Source organism: Canis lupus, chromosome 37 (genome assembly GCF_048164855.1).
Source record: "Canis lupus baileyi chromosome 37, mCanLup2.hap1, whole genome shotgun sequence".
In the NCBI taxonomy this organism is placed as follows: domain Eukaryota; kingdom Metazoa; phylum Chordata; class Mammalia; order Carnivora; family Canidae; genus Canis; species Canis lupus.
The window spans coordinates 2,276,347-2,296,452 of NC_132874.1; the positions used below are offsets into that span (position 1 = coordinate 2,276,347).

Sequence of the window (20,106 nt, forward strand, 5' to 3'; positions counted from 1 at the left end):
TGACCTCTCTCCAGTAATTTCTTACGGGGGTGAGGGATGAGAAATAAGCTTGAAGGTGAATATTAGAAAGAAATCTATAAGTAAACAGAACAAAAGAGGGGTCCTGGGGAACATCATCAGTGTTTGTGATTTAGGAGTTGACATGCCTTTCATTCCTTGAATGTGAGAAAGATAGGAGATGAAGGTAAAACTACTAGAGCTTATGTCTTCTAGATAGAGTGCTTAATTTTAGAGCGTTGATAAGAAATTTTGAAATATTGATCATTCCACACGATGGAGAATATAGGAAAAGGAGGCAGGATACATTCAATTGCTAAAAACGACTTGTCAGGAGTGGGATTCGAACCCACGCCTCCAGGGGAGACTGCGACCTGAACGCAGCGCCTTAGACCGCTCGGCCATCCTGACTCACTGGAAGTTTCCCTGGCTCTGAATATATTTCTGGGCCTCCGGAAACACTATTAATTTATTCAAGATAAGGGACTTCCCCGGAGAAAGAGTTAAAGTGCGCCGGGGTAAGCCGCCGGCGCGCCCGCCTGGGAACCGCCGCACGCGGCCGGGTTCCCGGGGCGGCCGAGGAGCACCTGCTCTGCGACCTGGATTCCAGGCCCCGTGGAGGGCGGGGCGGGATGCGGGAGAAGAAGGGCACCCTCCCTCCACTCTCGGGGAGTCCTGCAGAAGGCCACCGCGTTCTCCCAGGTCTTAGGCCGCGGCAGGTGAGTGCGGGCTGAAGCCCAGCCCGCAGGTGCTCACTCTGGGAGCCAGGTTAGGAGGCCGGCTGGTCTGGCTCCGGGTTCTGAGTTCATTTTGCTCTATGCACTGAGGACTTACGGTGTTACTCTATGGATATTTTACTGCAAGAGGTAGTTTGAAAAAAAAAAGGGGGGGGGGTTGGGGGGAGTAGTTTCTGTATCTAGTAAACCTGGCACAGGGGGCCCTTGATACCATGCAGCCACCTTTCTAAACATACCTAACATCATATATGACCTTTTCTCGCCAAGTGTTACAATCAGGATCCTGTGGTCAGAAAAGCATTCACTGCAAGTCCGGGAACCTGACTGCGAGTTTCAAACAAAGCTAGGACTAGTGTATTAACTGCCCGCAGTATTTCAGACAAGACATTTTGTCTCTGTCCATCTGAGAAACTGCTTTCCTAGGTGCTTTACAGTTTCATCTAAATTCAGTTAAGGAAATACAGTGCTTCATCTCATAAATGATGCATCAAATCCTCCTCTCTGGGGAACCAGTTAGAGGCAAATTCAGACCTACTGAATCAGACATTTTGGGGACAAAGTCCAGTAATCTGTGTCTAATAACTGCTCCATGCAATTCCAAGGCAGGCCCAAGTGTGAGAGTCACCTGCTTAAAGCCTAGCAACCTGTAATTCTTTCTTTCTTTTTTTTTTTTTTAACTTTTACACTTAAGTATTTTATTATATGCTGCTGCCAGTGTATATAAATTTACGGGGGTGAGTAAATTCTATTTCTTGTGAAATAGAAATTTATGAAAATTCAGAGAGGTAGATGTTAAGGACTGACAAAGGTAGAAGTTTATATAGTATGGCACGTGTTATTGGGATAAGCTTTTGTACAGGCTTCAAATTTAGTTCTCCTTTGAATATTCACTGGTTCATGTAAAGTGGTTTAGAAAACCATCAAAAGATTCGTTTTACTACAAAAAGGAACAGACTTTCTGGGGTCTGAAGGGATTCGTACTTGAAGATACACCAGTTTGCAGGGGGTCGTGTTGGACATTCTGCAGACAGAATTGTTTCAAATCTGCAGCTGCCTGGGAGACTTTCACGCGGTTGAGCCCCGCTTCCAGCCGGAGCTGCTGAACCACTTTCTTCATCGCGGTGACGCTGGAGGAACCAGAGGTTTCGCAGGTGCTGGGCAGGCTCTTCCGCGGGTGGATCCGTCGCGCAGTGGGTCTGAGGGGCGCAACCTGTAATTCTTAACAGATCCACTGCTCTGCCGGTAGCAGGAGGTGACATGTGAAAGCATGTAGCTATTGCCAACATCCTCCCCACCTCAGACCTGAGAGTTCCACCTGGGAATTGTATTTGTTAAGAATTCCCCTCCACCCCTAGGTGATTCTCCTGTGAACCCACTTTTGAGTCATTATTTTAGGAGCTTTAGAAAAAGGCTGAATCTTTCTTTTAAGGGTAAAGTGGAGGAGCCACATTCAAAAGAATGTTCAGACCTCTGTGGTACAGGCCTCTGGCCCAAAATATTTGTGAATCCTAGAGTGCCAGAGTCCAAAGCACAATTTATGATGGATGTTCATAGGCTCCGTATATGTGAACCCACGTGCACTGGGATGTCTGGATATGAATCATTGGAGATAGCCAGGGATGACTATAACCAAAGGAAGGTGTCCCCTGGTACCTGAAATGCCAGAGCCCACCTGTCCAGGAGAAAAGATGGAAATAATCTGTAGAGAATATTAAAATCCGATTATTGGAGTGGTTGTACAGGAGGAGGCTGTATGTAAGCGTTTTGTGAAGACAAATATAATCTCTCAAGGATACAGATAAACTTTTTGGGTTATAGAGGTCTAGCAATACCCGATGTCATCTCTTTTAGAAAATTCAGAAATAAAGCCAGGACTACCAAGACTGATTGTTTCCTCTAGGCACTGGTAGCTGGTGCCAGTTGGAGAGAGCCTGGAGGTTCATCAGATAAGTTCTTCCTTAGAGGTGTCTCAGGCAAAGAGGTGAGAGCTGGGGGTGGAGTGGGTGAGTTTAAAGGAAGGACACAAATGTTTCCTAAGAATCTACTGTCAGCTCAGTACTGTACCTGGTGACCATTTTCCTTGAGTGGTCAGGGAAATCATGGATCATGGGGAGGTCAAGGATTAGGAGGAAGGGGAGAGGAGTCACAGAACTGATTAAAACCTATGATGTCTTTCTATTCTCAGAGAGGGGTTCTTGTGACAGCCCTGTCTATTATGAGTGAGATTTCACATAAACATCTCAGGATACACGTTATACATTAAGCCAGCAGAGCAACTGCCTAAGGTTCCCAAATATTTTTAAAGAACTTTGGACTTTGTTTTTCTTTGACTTTCTAGAAGTATAATTTGAACACAAATGAATACTTAAAACCGTGATAAATAATGTTCTTCTCCCAAGGGTATTGGGGTGTGGGGCATGGCATGAGGTGGACAATGTGGTGAGAAGTGTTTGAGGTAGGGGTTCCAATGGAAAGGAAGACACTGGGTGTTGAGGATCCATGAAATGATGAAGGGGCCCTTTCTATCTGGTTCTCCAGGTCCCTGCTCTTGGTCCGAATAAAAGGTGGCACATTTCATTGCTTTTTTTCTTCTCCTGACCTTCTTCATGCCTAAGACTCACCCAATCAATGGATCCCACCTTGGTAATCTCTCTAAGTCTCTAGTCTTGCTACTCAATCGTGGTTTGTTCTGTGGAATATGTCCTAAACAGAGAGAGAACAAGGACACTCGCTTTCAGATCCTAGCTTGGACACAGACTATATGCTTTAATTAGATATCTTTATGTCTCCTGGCTTCAGTTTATCTCTGAAATCCCCAAATAACACCTGTGTGGGTCTCCTGATATACAAGCCTTTATGTGTATTCATAAAGGGGTTGGGGTCTCCAGGCTGATAGTAACAAAGATGAGTAATAGAGAGTTGTTGACAATGTCGTATGTCACGATACACAGTGAATGTGATGATAATAGGCCTGTCTGGTGTTCAGAATCGCCCCCTAAGAGACAATGTTGGGCTTTACTTTGTCACAGTCCTCTATGAGGGTAGTTAGTAGACTGAAAATGAAGAAAAATTGGTTCTTAGCTTACTCATGAGATATGTCATGTGGTACAATGATGGAAATAATATGTCCAGTGTGAACATAATTCGGAAGCTGGCTTTCTTGTTGTTGGATCTGTAATAGATCTGATTTTGATGATTTCTTGGCAGGCGACACACATATCAGGTGATATGGTCTCCCACCATTTGGTGGACCTTTGGAGACTCACAGTCTGCCCCTTTGGGCTGTGGAGATGCTTGAATTGCATTAAGGTCAGGCCTTCTGTGAAGGAGACCCTTTTCGATCCTTGCTTGGGACCACACAGGGGAAAGTGGGCATCTTACTGAACGACAAGGGTCTTGAAATAGGAAACCATAGGGCTTCCCCTCTGGAAGAGTGGTTTCTAAAGATCACCCAAGTGTTTCTGGTTTTCCAATTACAAGGCATTACCATTAAAAATTTCCCAAATCTTTCCTCCTCCTGGAGGAGTACTGTTAACATCTGAAGAGGTGGCCTCACTCACCTATAACAGGAGTCAATTACCTTTTTAGTAGTAGACATGGAGTCACCTCCCAAACAGAGGCTACAAGTCAGCAGCCACGGGTACTCCGGCCTTTCTGTAAGCAGCTAGAGGCTAAGGGGACAGCAGCCCCTAGTGCCTGCCTGCCCCTGCCAGCCCACTGCCATCAGGCCTGCAGAGGAGTCTTGGAAACAGAAACGCACGCTGCTCTGTCCAGTCAGCTGCATTCGCATGCAGTTTCTTTCTTTCTTTTCTTTCTTTCTTTCTTTCTTTCTTTTTCTTTCTTTCTTTCTTTACACATGCAGTTTCTTTCCTGTTTTTGTTTCAGTTCTACTCATTGAGGTAAAGAAAATGTGCAGATGCCACTTTCAGCAATCAACAGACTTATTAGGCTAAAACCATGGGTGACCTCTCTTCTGGAAACTGGAAAAACACAATGGAAATGGAAGGTGTAAGCAGTCCATTGGCATGATAAGCTACATGTCTACAGGAAAATGCAGACATGAACAGGTATGGTCAGCCTAGCTGTGCTGAGCACAGGGACAAGGCATCTGGGGACCCAGGGGACAGTGCACAGGGATGGTGGGTGGGGAGACTGAATGCTGGCCTGGGGTGGCCATGGACTGCAGGGGAGCAAATTGAAGGTACATTTGGGGTCTTTTTTTTTTTTTTTAAGATTTATGTGTTTATTTAATTGACTGAGATAGAGAGCACGAGCAGGGGGGAGGGGCAAGCAGGCTCCCACCGACCAGGGGGCCCCATGTGGGACTCGATCCCAGGACCCCAGAACCAGGAACTGAGCCAAAGGCCAACACCAAACCAACTGAGCCACGCAGGTTCCGAGTCTGAGGGGTTTAAACCAGATGTTGGGATGAGGGCCGAGGGGCCCTGAGGCTGACCCTGGCTGATAAAGGGGTGCAGTCACTCAGGTGGATTCCTGTAAAGCCTCTGAGATGGACAGATTCTAAATCAAAAGGAAGGAGAGAGCTGAAAATGTGTGTGGAGTCCACAAAGTGAGACTGGAATGACCCCTGGGTGAGAGGCAAACAGGAGACAGCAGAGAGGAAAGCAGGATCTGGGGTATGGCAATGCTTGCAGCCTGGCTTTTGTCTGAAGTTTTCTCCTGGATCAAATGTTCAGTCTGGCCCCCAGCCCTGCTCATTTCATCCCTTCTCTAGGCCCCCAGGCCAACTGCTCAGATCCCACAGAAGTAGTGCCAGTGGTCTCCACTCTGGAGGGTGTGTCTTAGGGAACTGGAGATACAAGCCCAGAAACTCTAGAAGTGGGCCAGGTGTTCATCCTTGGCCTGGGTTCCCCTCACTGTCCTCCTTTGGGATGTCCCCCCCCTCACAAGTTACTTTATGGGATTTCAACCTTGGATCTTCTCTTCCCAGAACCTTTTGGGTTTCCTGCTTGCCTAAAGCATGTTCCTCTACACATCCCTATTCTGGACACCCAGATGTTTCTGTCATAACCCCATGCCAACCCAACCCCCATCTTATTGCCGAGCTATCCCTCCCTTTAGGATTTGGCCTCTGGGGATAGGAGAACACTGGAAGGAGCTTCAGAGTCACCTCCCTGCCCCCTGAGCATCAGTACAGAAACAGATGAGGAAGGTCCCACACCCCACACTCTCCAGCAGCAGCAGCAGCAGCAGCAGCAGCACAACCTCCCCAAGACCAACTGATCCCTACCCAACATGAAGAAATGGAGAAGCTGGCAGGTGGTGCTTCAGAGGCATGGAGGGAAGGCCTTAGGGCAAAGGAAAGCAGTCTGGCTGGGATATTCCTTAAAGTGCCCTTTGGCTGGGCTGGGTGGGGATTAGCTTAGAATGGAGGGTGTCTGTATCCCCAGAGGCAGAGTCCTGCCCCATGGGGGACAGCGGGATCTCCTTAGTGAAGTCCTTGGCATCAGCAACCACTGTGACTCTCTCAGGCCCATCAGTGATTGGGCAGATGGTCAGGGGCTTTTTACCACAGGACCACAGGCAGAAGAAAGGCTGGAGGGGACCAGAGAAGGAGGCATTGGAGAAAGCATAAATAGGGGACCCATCAGTCATATTGTAGAAGGAGATGTCTCCTGATTCATAGTCCAGGAAAATCCCCACCCGACGGGGGGGTCCTACCAATGGGAGAGGGGTCCGCCGTGGGGTGAGGGCCCAGTACCCATTCCCATACAACTCCACAGCCCAGAACCCATTCTCAGGAGTCATGGGGTCAAACCCTTTCTTCACCACATTCTCCCTACATACGCCGACTGCCCAGTCAGCCCTGTCTCCCACCTCTACCTCCCAGAAATGTCGCCCTGACGTGAAGGTCTCACAACCTAACACACAAGGCCAGGAGTCAAATCTCTCTGGTTTCTCAGGCAGTTCTTGACGTGAATCTTCCAGTCGGACAGACTTTGAATCCTCAGACAAAGAGAGGTGGGGGTGGGCGGTGTCTGGATCCAGAGTCACATCAACTAGAGACAGAGAGCGCAAGTCTGAGCATCAGTGACCATTAGGGGTTACATGACCTATTCTTTCTTTTCCAATAAATAAGTAAGTAAGTAAGTAAGTAAGTAAGAAGTAAGTAAGTAAATAAGCACTGTTCTAGATGTTAGCAGGTCCTCTTAGGAGGAGAACTGTTTGGCCTGTGCAGCTGTCTCTATTTTCCTCTTCCATCAAAAGTCTTGGGGTGAAGTGTGAGCCGACTGTCCGCCAATGCCCAATGGTCCCTGTCAGAGGGGCTTGTCTTCTCATCATCTCCCAAGGGCCCTCTATGTGCTTCAAGGAAAATGTGGAGGCCATTTGCCATCATCTTTCCCCTATCTATCCTTACCAGGAAAATGGGTTAGTGTTTTTTATTTCCAAGTATGATAGGACTTTGAATCCCCGGGGGATTGAGCCTCAGAGCTCCTGAGAAGTTCAGAGCCACTGACCTCTGTGCAGTGTAGCCTTTTTCCATTCTGCAATGAGAGAGAGAGAGAGAGAGAGAGAGAGAGAGAGAGAGAGAGAGTCAGTGACAGGTTTTCTAACAAGAGAGAATATCTTGTTGGTGAAATAATGACAAGAAGAGAGAACTTACTGAGCTCTTCCAGGAGTTTCTCTGGAAAACAAACAAATACCTTTATGACCTTTTATAGTAGGCATGAGAGAGGGTAAAAAACTGGTGTGAGGAACACATAAAGGAGTAAATTGTTAATTTATGACTACCTGATTACAGAAACTTTGTCAATAATAAGGAACAAGGATTATGGTGGTGTTTTTTTGTTTTTTGTTTTTTTCCTAAGAAATGTGCCAGTAGGAAGTTCCTACTGGTTTGGGATTAGATCTTCAATCTTTACTGGGAAACTGAGTTAGAAGTGAGAGGAGAGTCTGGGGGCTGGGGAGTGGCAATAGTGAGCGAATATCAGGTCTAATATCTCAGTTAGCATTGGTTTTTGACTCCTTCTACACCCCAGACCTTCATATTGGGTATCGGTGGATTCAGGTGCCTTATAATCCCCCCCCCCCTTGACTTTCAGAATTCTGGAATCAAATATCTTCCCATTGGCAGCCATCTGAAAGGATTTGGATCTAACCCCATTTGGAAGCACGCCTGACAAGCAGCCCACGACTTACCCTTAGAGCTGAATTCATCCTTTCTGTGTCTAGATCTTTCCTTGTATAGTCTCCAAGTACAAACTATGGACCCAATTGTGAGAAGTCCCAGAACCATCAGGATGACAGCCACTGCCACCATCCAGGGAGTCAATCTTGGGAAGAAGGGAGCTGAAACAAAATCCCAAGAAGGACAAGTTGTTGTACAACTCTGAATAAATCCAGCTCTGTTTTCTGATTCCAAAGGGTTGGAAGAGAGGATGATTTGGACCTCTCCCACTCCTCCTCTGGCAAAAAATAGTCCTTCCAATGCTGCTTTAAGCTTTTCAGAAAAGTTTCAATCTTAAGTAGGTGAGGGCAGAGAAAGAGAGGAATGAAATGAACAGGAGTCATTTCGGGCCTGATGGCGTGCTGCTCACTAGGGGTGTCACCTTTGAGATTGGGACTGGCTGCCTGTGAAAGGATCAAAATGCCTTTGTTTTTTTGTTTGTTTGTTTGTTTTCATGCCTTTGGCTAAGGATTTACTACACCTGCCCTTGGAAGGGATAAGAAAAAAACGTAAAAAGAAATAGCTAGCTCAGAGCCCAAATTCCTAGTTTATGGATGTCAAGGTTGCTACAAGATTACCCTGTTTTTCAACTATGCTCAGATGGTGGTTCCTTGTGCAGGCTATTTAACAGTGCCGTGACAGCCAACAGGACAAAAGGCCACTCACACAAGTGTATTTGTTTAGAAGAAAACAACATGTATGGTCCACACAACCTCTTGAATTTCTGTTATATTTCAGAAAGCCTTAATGGTTTAGTAATTCCAGTTAATATAACCAAGATGATGTAATTATGTTTAATTTTGCAAGGTATACAACAGTGATCTACTTTGGTGTCAGTTTTTCAAGAAAGTTTGGAATATGGGCAAGAAAAAAAAAAGTCATTTTGGGACAGGACCTGGGAAATAAAGAAAATAATGGATCAATTCAGGTTATTGTGAAAACTCTTTCTTAACTGTCAATACAGGATGGGAGCCAAGTGGGTGGAGGAAGTAAATCAGGAAGGGAATTGTCACAGAATGGGACCGTGTGCCACAGAATGGGACTCAATGACCAAAGAATAAGGAAATGTTCCTGCCTAAGCCAGAGATAGTTTGGGGGAATAATGAGAATACCTGCTTTCCTGAGGACCCTGGAAACCTAGACAGAGCTCTAGCATGGGATGAGAAAGACAGAGGGGCAAGGGTGGAAATGGGTTTTCTTGTTATTTCAGGAGAGGAGGCCCACCCCCAGAGACAAAGTTTCTGTATCTAAGATCTATATCCCAAAATGGAAAATCTGGACTTTCTATGAGATCAAGGCAGATTTTATGGATTTAGGATTTAAAATTCTTTTTTTAAAGGTTCAATTTATTTATTTTTTAAATATTTTATTTATTTATTCATGAGAGACACAGAGAGAGGCAGAGACACAGGCAGAGGGAGAAGCAGGCTCCATGCAGGGAGCCCAATGTGGGACTTGATCCTGGGACTCCAGGATCCAAAGGCAGGCGCTAAACCGCCAAGCCACCCAGGAGCCCCTAAAGATTCTATTTTTTGGGACACCTGGGTGGCTCAGTGGTTGAACGGTTCAGTGTCTGCCTTCAGCTCAGGGGGTGATCCCAGAGTCCCAGGATTGAGTCTCACGTCGGGCTCCCTGCATGGAGCCTGCTTCTCCCTCTGCCTGTGTCTCTGCCTCTCTCTCTCTCTCTCTCTCTGTCTCTCATGAATAAATAAATAAAATCTTTAAAAAATATTCTATTTATTGGACAGAGAGAGAGAGAACAAGCAGTGGGGAGAGGCAGAGGGAGAAGCAGACTCCTGGCTGAGCAGGGAGCCCAAGGTGGGGCTTAATCCCAGGACCCTGGGATCATGACCTGAGCTGAAGGCAGATGTTTAACCGACTGAGCCACCCAGGGCCCCCTGATTTTATGCATTTAGAATCTTTTCTTTTCCGGGGCACTGTGTGGCTCAGTGATTGAGCGTCTGCCTTTGGCTTGGTTTGTGATCCCGGGGTCCTGGATTCGAGTCCTGCATCAGGATCCCCCCCCGGGGAAGCCTGCTTCTCCCTCTGCCTATGTCTCTGCCTCTCTTTCTATGTACCTCTCATGAATAAATAAATATTTTTTTAAAGAATCTTTTCTCTTTTAATGAAATTGAGGGAGGTTCCTTTATGCCAGTGGTCCTTTATGCTTAGGTGGGGAAAGTAGACAATTGTACCATGAGGGCATGGCGTGGGCAGGTGTCCCAGGCAATATGGCCCTGAAATGGCATCAAATAGGAACCCAGCCTTGATTTCACTGACCTGGTATCGAAATGTCTACTTCCTTCTGCTGGCCAAGAAGGAGGTTCTGGATATAGCAGGTTACATTCTTCATGGAGGGGTCTCTGATGACCACTGAAGCAGCCACACTGAACAGGCCTTCTTCATCAGGATTCCTAGACTCTGATGTGGATGAAAACTTTTCTCCCTCGGAAGTTCTCCACTGTATCTGGGGTTCTGGGTACCATCCTACTGAGGTACACTCCAGCCGGACCTCTCCACTTTCTTGAACTTCCATACGGATATAAGGATCGGAGCCCAGAGCTATGGAGAGAGAAACTGGCCTTACTTCTTTAGTGGATGTTCTCCTGGGAGTCTTATAACCATAGGGTTACACAGTTTTAGAAACAGAAGCACGCAGGGACTGGGAGTGAAGGATCCATCTTCATCTCCTATTTCATTACACAAGAAAGCTGTGCTATCAATAAAAGAAATTTCCTGCCTTATCGGAGAGGGATGCCATATCGGGACTTAGTGCTTGAGATGTGGGCAGGAGTTTGATGGGCCAACAAAGGGAGCTTTTCTAATCGGCAGGAAGAGCAAGACCAAGGGCATAGACACAAGTAAGGGAGCTCCAGAGATGGGAGAGGGCTTTGGTCAGAAGTATTATGAAAGCCTTTGGGTGGGGGGGATAGGAGAACTAGGAGTGGGTATTTGAGGATGATCAGAGAAGGAGTATCCTTGAAGAGAAGGAGGTTGGAGGTTCTTTGCATTGAGATTGTAGCTGACAATTTAAGTTTCCTTCATCTGTGTTACTGATTCAGGGATTTTCTTAAATGGGTTTCAACCTCATCTTCCCTACACACAGTTATGTCCTAATATATATCAACATAAAGCTGTTTTTCCTTTCTGTCTTCAGCCTGATTATTTTCTTACACTTCTACAGAGTACAAACAAACAAACAAACAAAAAAAAAAACAAGCTGCAGAGAAGAATCCTCAAACATGTGTCCACAACTGTTGGTTTAAATCCAGGTTCCAATTTGTGTGAAAATGTGGATTCTTTTCATGAAAAGGCTGCCATCTACAGCAGATTCTCAAAGATGTCTATCACTCATAAAAGGTAACAACGGCAGTTTTATGCTATCAGATCTCTAGGGTTTTATAATCAATGTTTAAGATACTTCCCGAAGAAGGAAATGTGAGTTGTGCATAATGCATTATGTCCCTGTTCTGAGGCAGGGACCCAAATTACACCCAAGTATTTTTTAAACTTTTAGTATAAACATAAAAGGTAATATATTCATATACTGGAAATTATAGGGCAGTCTGAGGCATAGTAATAATATTCACAAGTATACAATACTTCTACAAGCATTGATAATGCAGTTTCTTAGGTATTGTCCAATTTTATTTCATTCTTGAAAAATCTTTTGACAGTTTTACAGCAAGGAATAAGGCTCAGAAAGAGATTTGTTTGCTGCCATTCACTAGTAAGTGGGAAAACCAGAGACAGTGCATGCTTTCCTCCTGAATGCTTACCATTTCCTTTATTGTTTCGCCCTGAATTTTGGCTTGAAGCAAAATAAAAGGAATCAAAAACCAAAAACTTGTCTAGGTGGATCAAGAATGTTAAGGAGCAGCCAGGCTCTAGGATCTTAGGAAATCAGTCATTGGGTGCTAATCCATAAAGCAGCCTCAGAGGATGTGCATCACAGCCTCATCATAGCGGGTGAAAAGTACGTAGTGAAAAGTAGATCAAAATGTTCAGGGCTGAGCCTGAATCACGGAGACTACGGTGTGCCCATGGAAAAGAGTGTTCTAGAGCCATTACATCTTACATTTATTTGATTAATAATACGGGGAAATGCTCTGACCCCACTCCCAAACGCCCCTCCCGCCCCCTCCCACTCTGGGCCTGCCCCCTTGTCCATCCTAAAAGGCATCTGGGCACTGCATCTGGTGGTTTCCAAAGCACCAGGGCCACAGGATAACCCACCGCGCCCGGGTCAAAGCAGGCGTACTTACCGGCCACCTGCAGGTGCACGCTGGCCTCCTCGTAGCTTGCGTCCTGCCGGAAGGAGCAGCGGTACTCGCCGTCGTCCGAGGCCCTCACCCGGTGTAGCCTCACGGCCACGCGCCCGGCCGCGATGTCGGCGTCCACGAGCGAGGCCCGGCCGCGGTACTGGGCCCCCTGCTCGGCCTCCTGCTCGCGCCCGTCCCTGCGCACCAGCACCGCGGCCGCCGCCTGCCCGCGGAACCAGCGCAGCTCCATGCGCTCGGCGCTCACGTTCGGGGACAGGTGGCAGGGCAGCTCCACGTCTGCCCCCACCGCCGCCACGACGGGCTCCGCGGGTCCAATCACGTCAAAGCGGGCTGCGGAAAGCGGGCAGGCAGACAGCGTGGACGCGGGAGCCCCGCGGCCGCACAGACCCAGGTCGGTGTGGGCAGCGGGAGTGCCCGGCGGAGGTCGCTGGGGCCGCGAGAGGGAGGCCCGGGCGGGGGAAGGGGGCACCTACCCGAATCTGGCTTGGACAGCTGGAAGACAGTGAGGAAGAGTAGACACGACTTTGGGGAAACTGCCATCTCCAAGCCTTCCTGGGGCAGAGGCTACTGGTGGCCTACCTGGTCGTGGTCGTCAGAACTCCCGCCTGGGTGATGAACGAACGAATGAATGCACGGGAGATCGCGACGTTTCTTTCGACACCCTTCTCTGCGCCCTCCCCGCCCTCCCCGCGGCTCCTTCCAGCTTGGAACGCCCCGGACCTTTGCACCTGAAGCCCTCCGCTCGCCCCTCCCACTACAGACCCTTGGTCCCGCAGCCACGGCCCCCGCGCACCCACTGCCCCTTTGGTCGGCCGCGCATCCCGCCGCGAAAGAGACCCTAAAACCCCAAGAGAATCTTAGAAGAGAATGGTGAGGCCTAGTAACCATGAATGCGCTTCTTATCAACGAACAACGCTTGGGACCACGGCTTTTCAAAAACCTCTTTTCCCCCCAAATATAGTAGTTTGGTATTCGCTTTGAGCAATGCAGGCTGAGACAGAAACCGGGGGTTGAAATGGAAGAGAACAGAGAAATGATGAGGGGAGAAGGCACAAGAATGAACCGAGAGAGCAAAGAGTAGAGGGTAGAGGGATAGAGGGACTGGGAAAGAAATGGGGAAGAAGGAGCCAGAGGAAGAGCAAATGCGCTGCTGGCTGCGGCTCTCGGGTTCTCTGGACGAGCGGGAGCGGTCACCGTACTGATCTCTGTTCTGGCAGGAAGATGCACCAGGGGGTCCAGCGAGCAATCGGCAGAGCTGGCTGTGGCCCCAGGAGCAAAAGTTAAAGACAGCGGAAGAAGGAAGGGGGAAGTGCTCTCAGGAAAGCCTGCCCCCAGGTCCCAGATGACTTTACTTTTGGGGGGGGGAGGGGTAGTTTTCCAGAGAGATGGTGAGTCTGTGTATTTGTGGTCTTCAGCTCAAAGACCAGAATATACACTGATAAGCTGGACTCAATCAAAGGTGATTGGACGAAAAAGAGAGGATCAAGAGAACACTAAAATGAGCTGTAAGGCCTTAAACCTGTTCATTCACCTCTTCAAATCTAATCTCCTTTTAGCTCTAAATTAGGAATATTGTTGATAATACCTTCTTTGGAAAGGCACTGGATTAAATGAGATGAAGCAAGTAAAGTGCTTAGAGAACCGTAGGGATTTAGAAGATGGTAAGTTGTTATCCTGTTTGTTGTTTATGTGGGTTGAAAATTTAAAGGTAGGCTGGGAATGCATGTGTATGATGCAAGACCTCAAAGTGACCTCCCTGCAAGCAACTCAACCTGCATCTCCCTATTTTGAACTAAACCTCTTATTGTTATGAAAAATATTTTAAATATGGAAAAACATTTTTATTTTTTAGGATATTATTATTATTATTGAGAGAGAAAGAGAGCATGAACTGGGGGGTGGGGTGGGAGAGGGAGAGAAAGAATATTAAACAGGAGCCCACAGCAGGGCTCTATCTCACAACCCTTAGATCAGGACCTGAGCCAAAATCAAGAGTCTGATGCTGAACTGACTGAGCCCCCAAGGAGTCCCTTTAAGACTATTTTTAAGTAATCTCTACACCCATTGTGCAGCTCAAACTGACAACTCTATGATCAAGATTTGCTTGCTCCACTGACTAAGCCAGCCAGCCACCCCTGGAAAAACATTTTTAAAAAGTAGAAATCACTGGGGCACCTGGGTGCTCAGTTTGTTAAGCACCTGCTTTCAGCTTGGTTCATGATCCCAGGTCAAGCCTCACATCCACACTGGGGGGGGGGGGGGTGGTGGTCCCTTGCTCAGCGGGGAGCCTGCTTCTCCCTCTCCCTCCCTCTGACCCTCCTCCCCATTTGTGCTCTCACTCTCTGTCTCAAATAAATATATAAATAAATAAAATCTTTAAAACAAAAGCTCATTTAAGGTCAATCTCTTCCAAAAGTAAGCATGTGCAACCACTCTTCTAGAATTTCTCGTTTCTTCACTTGTATCTTGCTGTGGTCCCATCTGAGCACGATAACTAGAGGGGTTTTAGGAAGAAGCTCCCAAGCATTGCCCAACTCAGGTGAGAGACACCTCAGGTATTATCTTGGGTCTTATCCATAAATTTAAAGTAAATTACAGCATTGTACTTCATTCTTTATGAGGTTTGTTTATATATGACTCTGGATAGCTTATGCCCCCTCCAAGTGAAACCAAGTCTCCAGGATGATGGTTGGGTTTATTCTGTGACAGACAACTTCCTGGCCCCTTTCTCTGCTAGTGCACACCTGACCTGAGTCTTGCTTTGACAAGCTCATATATTTACTTCTGTCTTTTGTTTGCAAGTCTATCTTCCTCTCCTAACCTAAACTCTTGAAGTTCCTATTCTCAGGCTTTTCATCAGCATATAAACCAAAATAGAATTTGCAGCTCAAATCAAACCAGCTGGTCTTTGCCCTTCCTAGTTTGAAGTGCTTCTGTCTTGTTCTCAACCTGGCTTTTGGAAATATCACCTATAATCAGTTTCTTTTCCTCAACCCACTCTGACTAGACTTCTGACCTCTGCTCTACATTGTCAAAAAAATTGGGGGGCGGGGGTAAAAAAAAGCTTTTACTTGTCTCAAGGGAGCTAGACTGACAAGGAAGAGGCCAGGGGAATAGAAAGCAATGGTATCCAGAACTCATGCTACGTGGCAGCCATAGTGTCAATTGGGTGACCTCTGAGTTATCTCTCCATAAACTAACAGCCTTTAAAGGCAGGATCTCTGAATCCAGGCTCACTCAGGGAAAAAGTCTACGAGCCCCTATCCCTCTAGGCTCACGCTGTGTGTGAAGTCCTGTATGGTGTGGGGCTGCTATGGGAAAGGTCCTGCTACTGCCCAGCCCCTGGAGACTGGAAACACAAACTTCTCCCTTAGAGACATGAAAATCATTTGAGTTGAGGAATGTGATGGGCTCCACACGAGCAAATCTAACAGCAAAAATGTCAGGACTTGCCTCCCCTTGCTCTTTTCCAGCATGGCTCTAATTTCCCAGTGCTGTAGATCAGTTGAATCCAGGGATTACGCTCATCCTTGTCCTACGGGACCTTCATCTGCTCTTTGTTGAGGCAACTGCTTGCTGCTTCTCTCTCTCTCTCTCTCTCTCTCTCTCTCACACACACACACACACACACACACACACACACACACGCACGCGCATGCCCGCGTTTTTAAGTTTATTCATTTCTTTACTTAAGTAATCTCTGCACCAGGTGCGGGGCTTGAACCTAGAACCCCAAGATCCAGTCACAGCTTTTCCCACTGAGCCAGTCAGGCCTGCTGCTCCTTCTCTTTTTAAAATTAGTTTTTTTAGGGGCACCTGGGGGGTCCAGTTGGTGAAGTGTCTGCCTTCAGCTCAGGCCCTAATCCCAGGGTCCTGGGATCCAGCCCCACATTGATGGATCCTGCTTCTCCTTCTCCCTCTGCCTGCCGCTCCTCCTGCTTCTCTCTCTCTCTCTGTCAAATAAATAAATAAGATCTTTAAAAAAAATTAGTTAAAAAAATTAGTTTATCTTGCTAAAGTAATCCATACAGATTTTTAAAAATCCAAACAGTTAAAGAGCTTTTAGGAAAAGCATCTATCTCACTTCCACATCTCATTCCCCAGAAACAGCTTCTTCACCTGCTTGTATTATCTGGCATTTATCTAGGTATTTCTCAAGACTATAATATATTACCTTCTTTTTTTTTTTTTTTTTTAAGATTTATTTACTTGAGAGAGAGAGAGCGCGTGCGAGCATACACGTGTGTGTGTGTGGGGGGGCGGTGGAGGGCAGAGGGAGGGAATCTTCAAGCAGACCTCCCCACCCCACCCATGAGATCACGACCTGAGCCAAAACCAAGAGTCCATCCCTCAACTGACTAAGCCACCCAGGCGCCCTGAAACTATAACCTATTTCTGTTGCTTTTTCTTGACATAATCATTTTTAGATTTCACTTTTCAAAGCCCTAGCAATTAAGTCGATGATGATTTAGTTCTTGTGACAGTTAATTTCCTTTGTCAATTGACTGGGCCTAAGCAATGCCCAGATAGCTGGTAAAACATTATTTCTGAATGTGTCTGCGGGAATGTTTCTGGAAGAGATTACCATTTGATTCTGTAGACAGGTTAAAGTAGATTTCCCTCAACAAGGTGGACGGGCACCATCCAATCCATGCAGGGCCCGAATGGAAAAAACAGGAAGGGCAAATCTGCTCTCTGCTTGAGCTGGGACATCCATCTTCTCCATCCCTCAGACATTGGCTCCCCTGGTTCTCAGGCCTTGGAGTTTGGACTGGTAGGCCATCACTTTTCCTGGGCATCCAGTCTGCAGGGCACAGATCATGGGGCTCGTCTGCCTCCATAATCCCACAAACCAGCCCTCCTAACACATCTTTTTCTATACATCTGTATAGATCCTGTTGGTTCTGTTTCTCTAAAGAACCCTGATGGATACAGCTCTTTAATCACCATTAGAAATAGATCCCTTTTGTTCCATGTTTCCAATGCTATGGTTCTGTAGCTATAATTTTATGGATCCAAGTATCACATCTGATTCATTTCTTTTCCTATACAATTTCTTGGGTTTTTCGGGGATGGAAGAGGGAAGGAATTAAATGGTTCATCTTTTTTTTTTTGTTTGTTTACCTTTCTGTGTTCCCATCACAGGTTTTTTCCCACCCCTCCAACAGCCTCTAGGTATAGTTTCCACAGTGAAATACATCAGATGGTTTATTAGTGCTAGGACGTGTCCCCCTGCCCCCAGTGTCCCTCCCAGAGCGATGTTTAACTTACCTGAGCCTATGTTTCACTGGAGGGTTTTCTAAATAACAGATTCTGATTCGATAGATCTGGACAGGATCAGAGTGGTCCTAACTGGGGCTGCTGGTCCACAGGAGTTTACCCTGATCATTATTCAGAAGTCACAAGTGAGGAGGCAGCTGGCAGCTTTACATGAATTGTGGAGCTGCCCCTGAGGGGTGGCTCTGGCTCAGGGTCTTGGGCTAATTTCTGTTGCTAAATCAAGCTACAACAAAGGGTGAGGGCCAACGGGCACCGGGTATAGTACTGAATTCAGTGGTTTCCGAGGGAGCTTCATGGTCAACTGCTCTTTCTTGGGGCACACACCGTTGACATGCAGATAATAATTAGAAGTGATCTAATGATATATCCACATTGTAACACTAACCTCATTCCCCTATTTACCAAGCCTGTGTTAAATTCAGGTGTGGGGACACCTGGGTGGCTCAGTTGTTGAGCATCTGCCTTCAGCTCAGGACATGATCCTGGGATCCTGGGATTGAGTCCCACATCAGGTTCCTTGTGGGGAGGCTGCTTCTCCCTCTGCCTATGTCTCTGCCTCTCTGTGTCTCTCATGGATAAATAAAAAATAAAATCTTAAAAAAAAATTCAGGTGTGTGGCCGTACCAGGGTTTGCATTTGGGAAGGGTGGCTAGAAAGGAAACGAAAAGGCCTGGAGAAAATACAGGGATAGATTTCTGTGTAGAAGAGGGGCTCCTGGAGTTGGAGGGAGGATAAGTGTGCCCTGGGAGCAAGACACTGAGGTCTGGTTGAGTGGGGACATCTGAGTCAGGTTCCTGGAAACCTGAAAAGGAAAGTTCCTGGAACACAAAGGGAGCAGACAGGGAACTCATGGGAGCCAACAGAGTGAGGTTGGACTGGACAGGGGTAAATAGGAAGATCCTGTGATGGGGTCCGGGTGGTGCGGACCACTTTTGAGTTCTTTCCAGAATCTCTCCCCTGCAGCCTCTTTTCCTGTTACCTGGGAAGTAAACCCTCCAAAGCTACATGCATTCACCTTCTGCGAGGAGGCTCTAAAAACATGAAAATACAGAGTTTAGCTCTTCTTTGGCTGAGGATCTTTTAGGGTGAATATCACAGAAAGTGTACGCAGGTGATTACCGAGAGAGACAGACACAGAGAGAGACAGAACGAGAGACACAGATAAGTTAAGAAGAAGGGGAGGGGAGGGGAGAGGAGGGGGAGGGGAGGGGAGAGGAGGGGGAGGGGAGGGGAGAGGAGGGGGAGGGGAGGGGAGAGGAGGGGGAGGGAGAGAAAGAAGGGGAAAGACAGAGTCAGTGAATGTGAGAGATTCAGAAGGCATCTCTTTTTTTCTTCAAAGAATTGATACACCATGCTAAGAATTGTCAGTTATCCTCAGGAGAAGACCTTTCCCAACCTGTTCAGTGGCTTTCACTCTCAGCCCCTGGCCCCCACCCAGCCTGCCTGCACCCCCCACCCCACAACTTCTTTCTTAATTATCAGTTACAGATGAGTGTACCTTCAAGTTACTCAGGGAAAGAAATGCATGCACTAATCTTACGATCATATTTAGAGAGGCCTGTATGTCTGTCTCCTAAGGACAAAGTTGAGGCAGTTTATACTCTCTCTTCTCTCTGCCCTCATTACTACAATGTTGTCAGTATTTTTCACTTCTGTGCATCCCGAGGCTTCGAATCCATGGTTGGTGGGAGTTCAGAGTCCCAGAAATAATGAAGAACCACTGATATGCATACAATTGTGGTTTTTCCATTCTGCAGTAACAGAGACGTTTTTTACGAGATGAAAAGCCTTGTTTATAGAAAAAAGTGAGAGAAACCCAGAATTCTTCCAACCTGTTTTAGGAGTTTCTTTGAAAAATAAACCGAACAAAAGCGATCTTAATGATTTGAGCTAAGATATGAGAAGTGGAATGTGCTTATGAATCACACAATGGAGTCCCTGTTCCCTTCTGTGAATACCTGATTATCAAACACCTGTCAATAAATCATGAACAGGAATGCATGTGTTTCAGTTTAAGTTCTTAGAAATCTGCAGGAAGTTCCTTTTGGCCGTAGATGCTAAGAGATGTTGCTGTATCTGGGGAAGTTAACTTGAAGTCTAGAGCCAAGTTTGGGAGGGATGGGTATGAGGGCTGGGAGGCTGACAGGGGTTCTGACTTCCTGATGGCCATGCTGGAGCCCACCAGCCAAAGCTGACCTGTGGCCAAAATAAACTGAATTTGATGGTACTTGTTACAGCAGTATGGACTCCACATGCCGTGGGGAGGCTGGGAGGTGGGGTGTCTCAGTGAGAGGGTGTGGGAGGAATTTACAGGATTTCAGTTTGTGTTGGTGCTTTCAGAGAGGGTCAAAGAAAGAAAGGTTGCTCTGGATGAATGCTGTTGGAAATCAGGCGACTGTTGTATGATCAGATATTCCAATTTTTATTAGGAAGCAGAACAAAGTGGGTTAAAATTTTAATTGGTCAAGAAGCAGTTAGCCGAGACAGGGATGTATAGTCATTTTTGTGGTTTGCATGTGGGTCTTGTATTTTTGTCTGTGCTGTAACATGATTACACAGGGGACCTATCTATTTTGTCTCACTCCATTACAATCACAGAATGGTCTTGTCTGATGCTGAC

At 46.7% G+C, this 20,106-nt stretch overlaps 1 protein-coding gene, 1 long non-coding RNA gene, 1 other non-coding gene and 1 pseudogene across 4 annotated transcripts; 1 reads left to right on the forward strand and 3 right to left on the reverse strand.

Moving 5' to 3' along the window:
* Nucleotides 1–325: 325 nt before the first annotated feature.
* On the reverse strand, nt 326–408 carry TRNAL-CAG (transfer RNA leucine (anticodon CAG)). Its single transcript has one exon. It is a non-coding gene; the product is annotated as a tRNA-Leu (tRNA).
* Nucleotides 409–469: 61 nt separating this feature from the next.
* On the forward strand, nt 470–8,850 carry LOC140626471 (uncharacterized). The gene is made up of 3 exons (XR_012025644.1): nt 470–716; nt 4,620–4,801; nt 7,799–8,850. It is a non-coding gene; the product is annotated as an uncharacterized lncRNA (long non-coding RNA).
* On the reverse strand, nt 1,521–3,342 carry LOC140626054 (guanine nucleotide-binding protein G(I)/G(S)/G(O) subunit gamma-5 pseudogene; annotated as a pseudogene).
* On the reverse strand, nt 1,521–18,683 carry BTN1A1 (butyrophilin subfamily 1 member A1). Of its 2 annotated transcripts, XM_072814278.1 has the most exons (8): nt 16,792–18,683; nt 12,680–12,811; nt 12,189–12,536; nt 10,204–10,485; nt 7,896–8,045; nt 7,360–7,380; nt 7,214–7,240; nt 1,521–6,754 (listed from the first exon to the last, which is right to left on the reverse strand). In XM_072814278.1, exons 2-8 carry the CDS (start codon nt 12,744–12,746, stop codon nt 6,081–6,083), a joined length of 1,569 nt encoding a protein of 522 aa, XP_072670379.1. In that variant the 5' UTR covers nt 12,747–12,811; nt 16,792–18,683; the 3' UTR covers nt 1,521–6,080. The 2 variants fall into 2 exon arrangements, with proteins under 2 accessions (XP_072670379.1, XP_072670378.1); XM_072814277.1 differs by having other exon boundaries at nt 12,680–18,683.
* Between the last annotated feature and the right edge of the window lie 1,423 nt (nt 18,684–20,106).